Source organism: Equus przewalskii, chromosome X (genome assembly GCF_037783145.1).
Source record: "Equus przewalskii isolate Varuska chromosome X, EquPr2, whole genome shotgun sequence".
In the NCBI taxonomy this organism is placed as follows: domain Eukaryota; kingdom Metazoa; phylum Chordata; class Mammalia; order Perissodactyla; family Equidae; genus Equus; species Equus przewalskii.
Genome location: NC_091863.1, coordinates 123,806,581 through 123,820,340, shown reverse-complemented (window position 1 = coordinate 123,820,340; position 13,760 = coordinate 123,806,581). Strand labels below are relative to the sequence as shown.

At 38.3% G+C, this 13,760-nt stretch overlaps 1 protein-coding gene across 7 annotated transcripts in view; it reads left to right on the top strand.

The window, feature by feature from the left end:
• The window catches only part of GAB3 (GRB2 associated binding protein 3), a 99,398-nt gene that overhangs the window by 64,708 nt on the left and 20,930 nt on the right, over positions 1–13,760 (top strand). For all 7 annotated transcript variants that reach the window (XM_070604640.1, XM_070604647.1, XM_070604643.1 and 4 more), the window contains 2 exons: positions 2,692–2,773; positions 3,897–3,999. In XM_070604640.1, the coding sequence (XP_070460741.1) occupies positions 2,692–2,773; positions 3,897–3,999 (185 nt within the window). The remainder of the gene's footprint in view (positions 1–2,691; positions 2,774–3,896; positions 4,000–13,760) is intronic.

Genomic DNA, 13,760 nt, shown 5'->3' with positions numbered 1-13,760 from the left:
ACAAACAGACAAACAACAACAAATATCAAACAAGTGTTCTTTCCCGAAAACCCTCGGCCACAAATGGAAGCCAAAAACCAAAACCAAAAACTGAAGTGCTTCCAGTCCCAGCTCAGTCCGTGTCCTACACTCGGGGGCTCCCAACAAATGGAGATCCGCCATGCAGATCTTCCCAAATGAGCAAGGACAAGGGACCTTGGTTGTGCACACCTGGGGGACTTAGCAAAATTTGGCCGGGGCATCACGGTGACTTCAAATCAAACGGAGCCCAGAGGGCTGCCAGTACCCATTATTTTTGGCTGGTCCTGTTGGAAAAGGTTAACACAAAGACAAAAACAAAAACTACCAGCTACTTACAAGAGACGTCTTCCTAAGTCCTGAACCTAGTTTCTTCCACCACCAAAGCAAAAGCACCGTGGGCTGATGACGTCTGGCTAGCAGCCAGTCACCTGGGGCTGTCCCTGAGAGAAGGGGCTCAAGCAGCTGCAGGACAGCTTCCAAGAGAGGCCTTTAGCCAGAGGCTGGTGTGCCACAGGCGAGACGTCCACCTGGGACATTGTCCCATCTGGGTCGCCAAATTGTTACCGAACCTGAAGTGAGTTCGCTCACTCGTTACTCAGCAAGCCAAGCTCTGACACCGGGGGTAGTGGAAGAAATTAGGAATTTTATTATTGCACAGCGCTGAGCAAGGAGAGAGGGCAGCTAACGCTGAAATCCCAAATGCCCCGAAAAGCTAAAAGGAAGGGTTTTTATTGGGGGTTTTAGGTAGGGGAGGGGGAGCTTATGGCCTTGCTGGTTGGAGCTTTCCCACCAGCCTGTGTTTGGCCTTGAGACTACTTGCAGAGAGGAGGGAGCCCGTGACCTTGCTGGTCAGCAGCTTTCCCACCGGCCTGGATCTCTTTGTGGGGAGGAGATAATGAATCCAGGTGCTTGTCCTTGGCGGTGTCTGTCTCCATGGAGGATAGTGGATTCTGGAACCAGGAAGCCAGGGAGTAAGCAGGGAATGAGTGTTTTGGTTTTAACCCCATATATGCTGGGTTTGATGTAGAGAAACTGATAGCAGGGTCATGAATCAATGCCAGTCCATTCTGGTCTCACTTCCTTCAGTTTGAGTCAAATCGCATTTACAGTGTGCTTGCTGTGTCTGTAATACTGTGCTAGGCACAGGGTGGGATGCAAAGGTGAAGAAGCAAGGAGGATTCTTCAGTCTCGGGGGTGAGAGATATGTAAAATCCACATGGAAGAAGAAGAAAAATTAAGAAGTCAGTAATAAATAGAACATACCCTTCTTAGGAGAGTGAGAGGAAATAACCGTTCATTCCGGGCAGAAACAATTTCACAGGGATTGTAACTTTGAGGTAGATATTGTTTTGCTCAATTAATTTCCTATAGCAATGCTGTCCAACAGAACTTTCTGTGATGATGGGAATGTGGCTATTGAACACTTGAAATGTGGCTAGTGCAACTGAGGAACTGAATTTTAAATTTAATTTAATTTTAATAAACAAAATTAAGTAGCCACATGTGGCTAGTGGCTACCATATTGGACAGTGCAGCTCTATAGGACCTGGTGATTGGACGCACAAAGATATTGGATGGACTTGGGTTTAGGGATTCATTGGGTGGGTGTGAAGGTGGATACCTGGGCCAGGAGGGGCTGGTTCTGACAGGTGTGGCTGCTTGGATGGAGCCTGGGGCTCAACCAGGAGAGGGCAGGTGGTGAAGCCGGGAGGTGGCTGGTTGGTGAATCTGACGCCAAGGTGTCGTGCTGCCAGGAGAGATCTCCCCAGGGACTATATGACTCACACGTCCTTTACAGCTCAGCACCTTGCTTGGGTCTGAGGCTCCTGGGAAACTGATTGAGCAGCAGGAAAGTCACTGTCATAGGCACTGGTAATATGAAGGGAGTTAGTCTCTACCCATGTAGTCTAGTGCAGGCAAGAGATACAAAAGCCAACTAGTCGAGGCAGTGATAGAGAAATACATGCATGGCCAACTAGGCTACTGCAGTGAGTAAGCCAGAAAAACTCCTATCCTCCCCAAGCACAGTCAGTCTAGACCTGAATCAGATAATCACAGATGAATGTATCATCATAAGCTGATGTGGGGCCTGATCTTGTCTGAAGGTCAAAGAAGGCCTTGCTAAGCAGAGGACATTGAACTGAGATCCAAAGATGACTAACCAGGCAGAGAGATGGGGAAGAACATTCTAAGCAGAAGGATCATCAGGTAGACAATGGACTGGAGGTGGGGAAGACTAGAACCTGGGTGACATCTCTGCCTGTGATAAGAAAGGTAAAATTTCAATTTTGGACATATCGAGTGTGAGGTTGGTGTTGGCATTCCACAAGGTCAGAGAATTTCATCTGTTTTGTTCATACTGTGTTTCCATCACCTAGAACCATACCTGACACATAGTGAGTTCTCAAGAAATGTGTGTTGACTAAATGTATCACCTCATTGTTACCTCAAGCTGGTAATGGGACCATTTGCTCAGTAGTTGTCCTCTCCATTCCCAATAAGGCAGGAAAGAGTAAGACGGTGAAATTTACACTCATCATCAGTGCTGCTTGTTAGTAAACTTGGATCTGATGTGCTAGGTAAGGGGAATGTCATAGTTTCACAGTCTTTAGATTCTGACCTTGAACTCCTAACAACTTACCATACTGGATATTGTGTGTTATCTTGTAGCACAGCCACCTCCCCTGGACCTGAGAAACCTCTCCACTATCCGGGAACACGCGTCTCTAACCAGGACTCGCACAGTGCCGTGGTACGTCTTTGATTGCTCAAAGGGCCCTCCTCCAGCACAGACACTCTTGGTCATAGTTAGCCCTCTTTGATTAAATGTAGTTGAAAACCACTTGATCTAGCTTAAGCCAAAGGAGGGATGAGATTTATTATCATGAGCTAGAAGTGTTTTGTAGATTACAGAGGGAGGAATATAACTGAATCTCCCAGGATACTGGAATTGGGAACTAGAGCGCTGCTGGGAACCCGAGGAATCTTCTCTCTCCATCTCTCACATCTGCTTCTCTCTTTACATTTGCTCATTCCTCTTTCTTTGGAGAACTCTTTTCTCTGTTGCATAGTCCTTATGGCCAAAGATAGCTGTACCATAGGTCTCGAGCTTATTTACCTGATACAATTCCAGTACCAACAGAGATAGGCTCTTTTTCAATCTCAATTCACATTTCTTGGGAGAGGGAATTTGTATTGCCCCAGCCTGAGTAGAATCAGCTATGACCCAGGGGGAAGGGCCAGTAGTACTGATGGTTCAAGGGCTTGGTAGACAAACTCCGAAATGGATCTGCACTCTCTCATCTTACCTTTTAGAAGTTGCATTTTCAGAGTCCTGAGCCTGGCCCAGGAGTTTCTTGGTTCACTCTAAATGCCACAGGACACAATCACTATGTAAAATAAAATTCTGCGATGAGCTATATTTCCAGCCAAGACTGCAAAGAGACTCAACCTGCGCTTCTGACTCAGGAGTAGGACGAAAGTTGACTTACAGTCTTGTTCTCATCCTGACAGAGAAATGGCCACACGTTCTTACTTTTCCTGGTTATTTTAAATGGACACAAGAAAGCCTCAAAGGAGAGTTTTGGGGTTTTTTTTCTAAATGATACAATGCCTTGGTTTGTTTTTAGAAAGCTCATGAGCTGTGTCACAGGAGGGCCTGGAAAAAAGTAGCCTTTGAGAATGGGAGCCATTTGCTCCAAAGTGGAACAGAAGCCGCTGGGCAGTCTCTACTGCTTCAGGAATTGCTTTGGCCGGAAGGAAATTGTATCTGGAAGGGGAGGGCTGAAATCCCATGGGGGTCATGTCAGTTCCTGGCTGGCTTTCAGAACAGCTGTAAGACATTGCTTTGACCTCATTCATATTTTTGTTCTTAGCAATCGAACCAGCTTTCTCTCTCCAGAAAGAAATGGTATTAATTCTGCAAGATTTTTTGCCAATTCTATTTCCAGAGAAGAGGAAGAAAGCTACATCCAAATGGTAATCCTATATTTTACACACTCTTCTTTTCTTCACCCCAATCTATATTCTTATAAATTGATTTATAAAGGAAACGTATCCTTCAGAAAACCCTGTGCAATCTTAAAACAAGCACTTGATTGTTATACCAGGTTACAATGTTTTCTAGACTGGAAACAAATTGATTTGAAGCTGGTTTTCTTTCTTGCAGTATTCAGCTTCTTGTACCACTTTGAGGCCACAGTATTTCAAGTGCCCCCAGGGCTGAGGTGTATGTAATACCACAGTTCTTTTCACCAGGGCTCTGATATCCTGCTTGACCCCAATAGGTCTATAGTTCCCTGGATGTCTGGAGTCTCAGGTGTAAAAACTCACGTTGGGTGTTCCCTTCCACCAGACCACCTGGTGGCCCTGCCCCGACTGCCTCTGAGCCTTTCTGAAGGATGAATCACTTAGAGTCCCACTGGGAGGGAGCTACAGTGTCCTGGGCTGTGGATATGTCTTAGTCTCTGGTGACTCCTGTTATAGGGTCTTTCTGTACCTGAGTGGATGGAGACCCAACATCTCCATCCTTTGATCAACCATTTACAGTTCCTGCCCTCCGTTGTCCCTTCTGTTTCCTTTACCTTGGATTCTGAAGAAAGAGAGGGGCTTTTAGCACCTCTGGAAATTATCAGGCACTTTAGCCAGAACTGTGCCCACTCTGAAATTTAAAAATGTAGGGAACACTAGAGAAAATTCTCTGGAAAGAATCTCTGAACTTTGAAATTTTGAAAAGAGATTTTAGAAGGACAATGTTCAAGGCACTGTGACTATATATACTTTTGAGAAGACAATTCTGCCCTCCTATACATAAGGATAATAGACAATTAAAGATCTAAAAACAATAATCTCCAGTGAAGTGGTAATTAAATGTTTCATTTTGCCTTTCTATTTGATAAAATTTGGGCTGTAACTGCACTTAACTATATGCAGATGGAAAGTGACTCATATACAAATCTTCTGTGGTCTTCCCAATGTTTTTCACACTTAGTAATAGCCCTTGGGAAACTTCTAGAAGAAAACACTTTTATAAAGGCTGCTGGCCAGTTGTACTATGTCTCCAGAGAACAGAAAAAGGAAGTGAATCTATAATCTAATACAAGCAAGTGCAGAGTCATTCCAGACACTAGCGGTGCATTTCTAATCTTTGAGATTGTGAGACAGACCAGTGTTTTATTAACAATACAGTTAAGGATTGATTTCTTGCCTAAGTTTATAATAGTTGATTAATGACTGTCTCTGTGCATTACTAGGCAATACGACCAAGTAGATTAACAGCCCTGAATACTGGCCAAAGGAAGGTAGCTGTGAGGGATCCACCATATAAGTGTGTTTAAAGGCTATCCCATCTCATTCACTTGTGTGTTTTTTTAACTTCAGTAATACGATATTTTCAAATGACGTTGATTTACATTCTTTCACTAGTTCCACATAACAACCCTATATGGTAGACAGAACTAATGTGCTGTGATTTTGATTTTGCACATAATTACACACGTTAGTTTTTTTTCTCTTTGAGGATAAGTTCTGATCTGAATGAAAAAATTTAGACCAGGGGATGAAATACAAGTTTTATTTTATTAAAATTATGTAACCTTATTTAGTTACTTTAAATGTTTGTGAAATTATAGAAAATTTAGAGAATGAGCATAATTTTAATTTATATGATCTCTTTTCTATGGGTTTTTCAAACTCATCATTAATTTCAATGGTTTTATAAGGTTTTATAGTAGAATTCTAGACTTCTAAATCTCACATTAAATTTTTTATTATGGTATTATAATACTTTTAGTTTTTAGATTATCTTACTGTGAAATTGACTTTCTCTTGGTGTGCAGTCCTATATCTCAATTCGTGTAACCACCATCACCATCAGGATATAGAGCAGCTCCACTACTCCAAGATATTCCATTGTACCACCTGTGTGTAGTCATATCCTCCCCACAGCCCTAACCCCTGGCAACCACTGATGTATTCTTCATCACTATAGTTTTGTCTTTTCAAGAATGCTGTGTAAATGGAATCACACAGCATGCCATATTTTGAGACTAGCTTCTTTCACTCAGCATAATATCTTTGGGATTCATCCAAATTGTTACACGTGTCGACAGTTCTTTCTGTTTTTTGCTGAGTAGTATTCAAGTATACGGATGTGCCACAGTTTGTTTATCCACTCAGCCACTGAAGGACATTTGTATTGCTTCAAGTTTTTTGGCAAGTATGAATAGAATTGTTATAAACACTCTTTTGCAGATTTTTTTTTGTTTTTTGGGGGTTTTTTTTACTGTAGTAAAATATACATAACAAAATTTACCATTTTAACCATTTTTAGATGTACAATTCAGTGGCATTAAGTACATTCACAATGTTGTGCAACCATCACCACTATGTATTTCATTTCCAGAACTTTTTCATCATTCCAGACAGAAAACCATTAAACAATAACTCCTTAGTCCCTCTCCCCCAAACCCCTGGTAACCTCTATTCTACTTTCTGTCTTTGTGAATTTGCCTATTCTAGGTACCTCATATAAGTAGAATCATACAATATTTGTTCTTTTGTGTCTGCCTTCTTTCATTTAGCATAGTGTTTTCAAGATTCATCTGTATTGTAGCATGTATCAGAATTTCATTCCTTTTTAAGGCTGATTAATACTCGATTGTATGGATACACCACATTTTGTTTATCCATTCATCTGTTGATGGACATTTGGGTTGTTTCTACCTTTTGGCTGTTATAAATAATGCTGATACAAACATTGGTGTACAGGTGTGTTTGAGTCTTTGCATTCACTTCTTTTGGGTATATACTTAGAGGTGGAATTGCTGGATCATATGGTAATTTATGTTTAACTTTTTGAGGAACCACCAAGCTGTTTTCCACAGCAGCCAAAACATTCCCACCAGTAATGCAAAATGTTTCCAGTTTCTCTACATCCTCACCAAAACTTGTTATTTTCCTCTTTTTGGTTTATTTGTGGTTTTTTTTGTAATAGCCACCCTAACGGGTGTGAAGTGATATCTCATTGTGGTTTTCGTTTACATTTCCCTGATGATTAGTGATGTTAAGCATCTTTTCATATGCTTATTGGCCATTTATATATCTTCTTTGGAGAAATGTCTAATCAAGTTCTTTACCCGTTTTTGAATTGGGTTGTTTGCTTTTTTTTATTAGGGTTGTAGAAGTTTTTTAAAAAATATACTATGGATATTAACCCCTTATCAGATAATGATTTGCAGATATTTCCTCCTATTCTGTAGGCTGTCTTTTCACTCTCTTGACAGTGTCCTTTGAGGCACAAAAGTTTTTAAGTTTGATGGAGTCAAATTTATCTTCTTTTTTCTTTTATAGCCTGTGCTTTTGATATCATATCCAATAAATTATTGCCAAATCCAACGTCATGAAGTTTTCCCTTATATTTTCTTCTAAGAGTTTTATAGTTTTAGCTCTTATGTTGAGATCTTTGATCCTTTTTGAGTTAATTTTTGTATATGGTCTAAGGTTAGGGTCCAACTTTATGCTTTTGCATGTAGATATCCAGTTTTCCAGGCTTTATTTGTTGAAAAGACTGCTCTTTCCCCATTGAATGGTCTTGGCACCTTTGTTGAAAATCAGTTGACCGTATATGTGAAGGTTATTTCTGGCTCTTTATTCTATTACATTGGTCCGTATGTCTGTCCTCATTCCAGTATCACACTGTTTTGATTACTGTAGCTTTATAGTGAGTTTAGAAACCAGAAAGTGTGAGTCCCCCAACTTTGTTCTTCTTTTTCCAGATTGATTTGGCTATTCAGAGTTCCTTGAGATTCCATGTGAATTTTAGGATGGATCTTTCTACTTCTGCCAAAAAATGCCATTGGCATTTTAAGAGAGAATGCTTTGAATCTGCATATTGCTTTGGATAATGTTGTATTCTTAACAGTATTCAATCTTCCAATCCATGTACACAGGATGTCTTTCCATTTATTTATGTCTGCTTTACTTTCTTTCAGCAATGTTTTGTAGTTTTCAGTGTACAAGTCTTGTCTCCTTGGTTAAATTTATTCCTAAATATTTTATTTTTTGATGCTATTGTAATATGAAATTGTTTTTTTAATTTCCTTTTCAGATTTTTCATTGTTAGTGTGTAGAAATGCAACTGAATTTTGGGTGTTGCTTTTGTATCCTGCAACCTTGCTGAATTTATTTTTTGTTTATTATTTTTTTCGTGGAATCTTAAGTTTTCTACATATAAGACCATGTTATCAGTAAACAGATTATTTTCCTTCTTCTTTTCCAATTTGGATGCCTTTTATTTCTTTTTCTTGCCTAATTGCTTCGGCTAGAACTTCCAATACTTTGTTGAATAGAAATAGCAAAAGTGAGCATCTTTGTCTTGTTCTTGATCTTGAGGGTCTTTTATAGATTTTTTGTGGATATATGTTTTCATTTCTCTGGGGCAGTGGTTCTCAACCAGGAGTGATTTAGCCCTCCAAGGGACATTTGGAAATGTCTACAGATATTTTTGGCTGCCACAACCTGGGGTGGAGGATGTGGTGTTACTGGCATTTAGTAGGAAGAGTTCCAGGAAGCTGCTACACATCCTACAATGCATAGGACAACACCTCACAACAAAGGATTATCTGGCCCCAAAATTTAAGAGTTCCACTGTTGAAAAACCCTGCTCTAGGGTAAATACCCAGGAGTGAGATCGCTGGGTCATGAACTATGTTTAACTGGGTCATCAGTTGTATGTTTAACTTTACAAGATACTACCAAAACCTTTTCCATAGTGGCTGTACCATTTTGCACTCCCACTGACAATTCATGAGAGTTCTAGTTGCTCTACTGGAGCATACTTGGTATTACAGTTTTGTTGTTTTTAACAGACATTCTATTAGGCATGTAGTGGTATCTCATTGTGGTTTTAACATATATTTCCCTAATGGAAAATGATGTTCAACATATTTTTGTGTGCTTACTTGGTATCCATATATCCTCGTTGGTGGAGTATCCATTAAAGTCTTTTGCCCAAGTTTTAATTGGGTTGTTTATTTTCTTATTTTGAGTTTAGAGAGCTCTTTATATTATCTGCATACAAGTCATCCAGTAGATATGTGACTTGCCAATATTTTCTCTGAGTCTGGAGCTTGTCTTTTCATGGTCTTCTGTCTTTTGCAGTGCAGAGATTGTAAATTTGATTAAGCCTAATTTATTGGCTTTCTTCATTCATGGACTGTTATCATGTCTAAAAAGTCTTTGCCTAATCCTAAGTCATTATGATTTTTTTCCTGTTTTTTCTCTAAAAGTATTACAGTTTTAGGCTTTACATTAAGGTCTGTGATCCATTTTGAGCTAATTTTTGTATAAGACGTGAGATGATGTTGAGGATGATTTTTGCTTATGGATTTCCAAATATTCCAATACCATTTGTTGAAAAGACAATCTTTTGTTCATTGAATTGCTTTTACACTTTTGTAAAAAATCACTTGGGCATGTTTTTGTACTCTTTCTATTCTGTTCCACTGATCTATATGTCTATCATTTTGTCTATATGACAGTCTTGATTACTGAAGCTTTACAGTAAATCTTAAAATAGGAAGTATATTTTTTCCAACTTCAATCTTATTTTTTTTAATTTGTTATTCTATTTCCTTTACCTTTCCATAGAAATTTTGAAATAAGCTTTTGTCTACAAAAATATCCTGATTAGATTTTTATTGGAATTGTATTAAATCTATGAATAAATTTCAGGAGAATCAACATCTGTACTATACTGAATCTTCCAATTCGTGAATATGGTACATTATTCCGTTTATTAAGATTTTCTTTATTTCTTTCCTTAGAATTTTGTAACTTGAACATATAGATCTTATGCATGTTTTATTAGATTTCTATCTAAGTGTTTCATTTTTTGGAGCTATAGTAAATGACATTTTTGTAATTTCAGCTTCCAATTGTCCATTGGTAGTATATAGAAATATGATTGATTTTTGTGTGTTAGCCTTGTATCCTGAAACCTTGCGAAATTCACTTATTAATCATCAGAGGTTTTTATTTTCTTTAGATCCTTGGGGTTTTCTGCTTATATGATCATCTTAGCTGTGAATATAGTGCTTTAGTTCTTCCTTTTCAATCTGTGTGCTCTCATTCTTTTGCTTGCCTTACCACCAGGCGAATACTTCCAGTACAATGGTCACTAGATGTGGAGAGATAAATCTCTTTGTCTCCATCTTAGCGGGAAAGCATTCAGTCTTTCACTATTAAGTATGATGTTAGCTGTAGGAATTTTATAGACGCTCTTTATCAGCTTAAGGAGACTCTTTTCTGTTCCTAGTTTGCTGAGAGATTTTTTTTTTTTATCATGAATGGATGTTAAATTTTATCAAATGCTTTTCTGCATTCATTGATATGATCATTTAGTTTTCTTCTTTAGACTGTTAATATTGTGGACTACACTGATTTATTTTTGAATGTTGAACTACTCTTGTATTCACTGAATGAATCCAATTTTGTCATGGTGTTTTATTCTTTTTATGTCTTGCTGGATTTGATTTGCTAACATTTTGTTGAGAATTTTGTGTCTATATTCATGATGGAAGTTGATCTATAGGTTCTTCGTAGTATCTTTGTCTGGTTTTGTTATCAAGGTAATACTGGGCTCCTCAGGAAGTGTTACCTCTTCTTCTATTTTCTGGAACAGATTATGTAGAATTAGTGTTATTCGTTCTTTAATTTTTTTTGTATAATTCACCAGTGAAACTGTTTGGGTGAATTCAATTTCTTTAGTAGCTATGTAACACGATCTGTGTAATCTTGGGTGAATTTTGGTTATTTCCCAGAAGGCTTATACTTTTACCTTTCACATTTTGGCCTACTATGCACCTGGAATTAATTTTTCTGTATTATTTGAGGTGAGAGTCAAGTTTCATTTGCTCCCCCATGCTTCTCTAATCAATCTGGCCCCTTTTATTTAAAATTACTATCATTTGCCATTATTTTGCAATGCCAAATTTGCCATAAATCAAGTATCCATATGTGATGGGTCTTTTTATGAACTCTCAATTCTGTTCCATTTGTCTACATGTCTACCTTTGGACAATACCACACTACACAAGTTACTATAGTTTGATAAGTCTTGATATCTAGGAAAGTGAGTCATCCTGCTTTATTTCTCTTACTGAAAGTTTCTTTGGCTATTTTTGGTCCTTTCTAGTCTCATATAAATTTTGGAAACAATTCATCAAATTCTACCATAAAAATAAAAAAATAAATATTATTCTCTGTGGGAAAGTGGTCAAAATTACTTAATCCAACCCTACTAGAAGTGGAGCTACATTTGTTCTATTTTTTAAAATTTTGATGGGACACTTCTGTAGGCAAGGTACTGTGAAAACCACACACTCCCATATAAAATATCTTAAAATGGTAAAGAATATATTTTTAAAATACAAAACTCAACCGACAAGAAAGGAAGGAGAATCCCTGGGGCCAAAAATGTTGAGAAATTACAAAACCTGAGAATCAATAGGAATTACAAGCAAGAATCCAATATAGAAATAAGCCATTCTTGGAAAGATTGGATTTTGAATGTAAAATAATTATGTTTGATATATTTAAAGAAATAAGATGATGAGTTGAAAGTTGGACTGAGTAACAAGATACTATTAAAAGATGACCAGGTGCATTAGAAAAGACCATTTAGAACTTCTAGACATAAAAATAAGGATGAAATTAGAAACTCAATGGATGAGTTAAACAGACTAAACTCAGAGAGTCATTTAGTAAAACGGAAGATAGTTGTGAAGAAGTTACTAATGGGGGCTGGCCCCGTGGCCAAGTGGTTAAGTTCGTGCACTCCGCTGCAGGCGGCCCAGTGTTTCGTTGGTTTGAATCCTGGGCGCGGACATGGCACTGCTCATCAAACCACACTGAGGCAGCATCCCACATGCCACAACTAGAAGGACCCACAACGAAGAATATGCAACTATGTACTGGGGGGCTTTGGGGAGAAAACGGAAAAAAATAAAAAAATCTTTAAAAAGAAAAAGAAGTTACTAATAAATCAGGACAAGGAGATAAAAACATAGAGAAAGAAAGTTGAGACATGGAAGATAGTATGTGAAGGCCAAACATTTGTCTAGTCAGAGTTGCAGAAGAAGATAATAGAAAAAAAAAGGAGTGAAGCAATATGTAAAGAGATAATGGCAAAGTTTCTCACAATTCATGAAAGATACCAATCCTCAGACAGTCCAAAAACTCACAGGCAGTTTAGTGTAGTCAAATGTTAGTGGTAGAATGTAGATGGTGGGTATTTGGGTGTTCACAGTATATTTTCTTCAGTTTGGCCGATTGTTAGAAGATTTTCATAATAATAAGTTGAAAAACCCCATGAAGGAAAAATGAATAAAGGCGAGAACAGAAATGAACAAAATAGACAACAAAATTCATTTTTTTAAAAGATGTGCTTTTTTTCTCCCCAAAACCCCAGTACATAGTTGTAAGTCCTTCCAGTTCTTCTATGTGGAATGCCGCCACAGCATGACTTGATGAGCAGTGAGGTCCATGCCTATGATCCTAACGGGCGAAACCCGGCTGCCAAAACAGAGCACACAAACTTAACCACTACACCACCAGGCCAGTCCCAACAAAATTCTTAGAGAGGCTCAACACCAACCTAATTGACTCTTTTAATAGACTAAAATTGAGCATAACCAATCAAATTGCAAATACATCAGAGATTAATGATATAAGCGATTATTATGAACAACTTCATACCAGTGAATTTGAAAACTTTGGTGAAAATAGGTAAATTCTCAGAAAAACAATATAAAAAACTGACTCAAGTAGAAATAGAAAACCTGAATGGTTATGTAACCATTAGAGAAACTGAATCAGTAAGGAAATTTTTATTACAAAGGATCATGAAGCACAAACAACTTTACAGGTACTTTCTACTAAAAGGAAGAGATCATTGCAATCTTATAAAAACACACCCAGGGAATGGAAAAAGAGGAAATATTACCCAGCTTATTTTATAAGGCTAAAATAGCTTGATACCAAAATAAATAACGATAACACAAGTGGAAATTATAGACCAATCTCACTCATTCATGCAGGTCAAAAAATCCTAAAGAAGAATACATCCAACCAAATCTCGTATGAGAATATTCACAGTAGCATTTTTCATAATAGCCCATAAGTGAGACCAACCAAAATGTTCAGCAACTGATGAATGGATAAATAAAATGTGGTACAGCCACACAGTGAAGTCAAGTACTGATACATGAAACATCATGGATGAACCTTGAAAAGAATATGCTGAGTAAAAGAAATCAGTCACAAAAGACCACCCTTTTGGGTTCCTGTATCAAATTCCATTGTGTGGGGGGGATGGGGGCTTCCCACACAACACCAAGCAATTCTCAGAAACCAGCAAGGGTGTTCCAGAATTCGACTTAATCCAACTCAATTCTGACACTATCTACATGGAAATAGCATCAGATCCCACAGGTTAAGGGTTCAGTCCTACAAGACTGCCTCCTCACCACTTCAGATGCCAATCGCAAGCCCAGGCTGTTACCTGTGCTTCTGACCTCCTCAGATTTGATTAATTTGCTAGAGTGGCTCACAGGACTCAGAGAAACATTACTTACTCAATCACAAGTTTATTATAAGAGGATATAACTCAGGAACAGCCAGGTGGGAGAGATGCATAGGACAAAGTATGGGGAAAGGGCATGGAGCTTCCATGCCCTCTC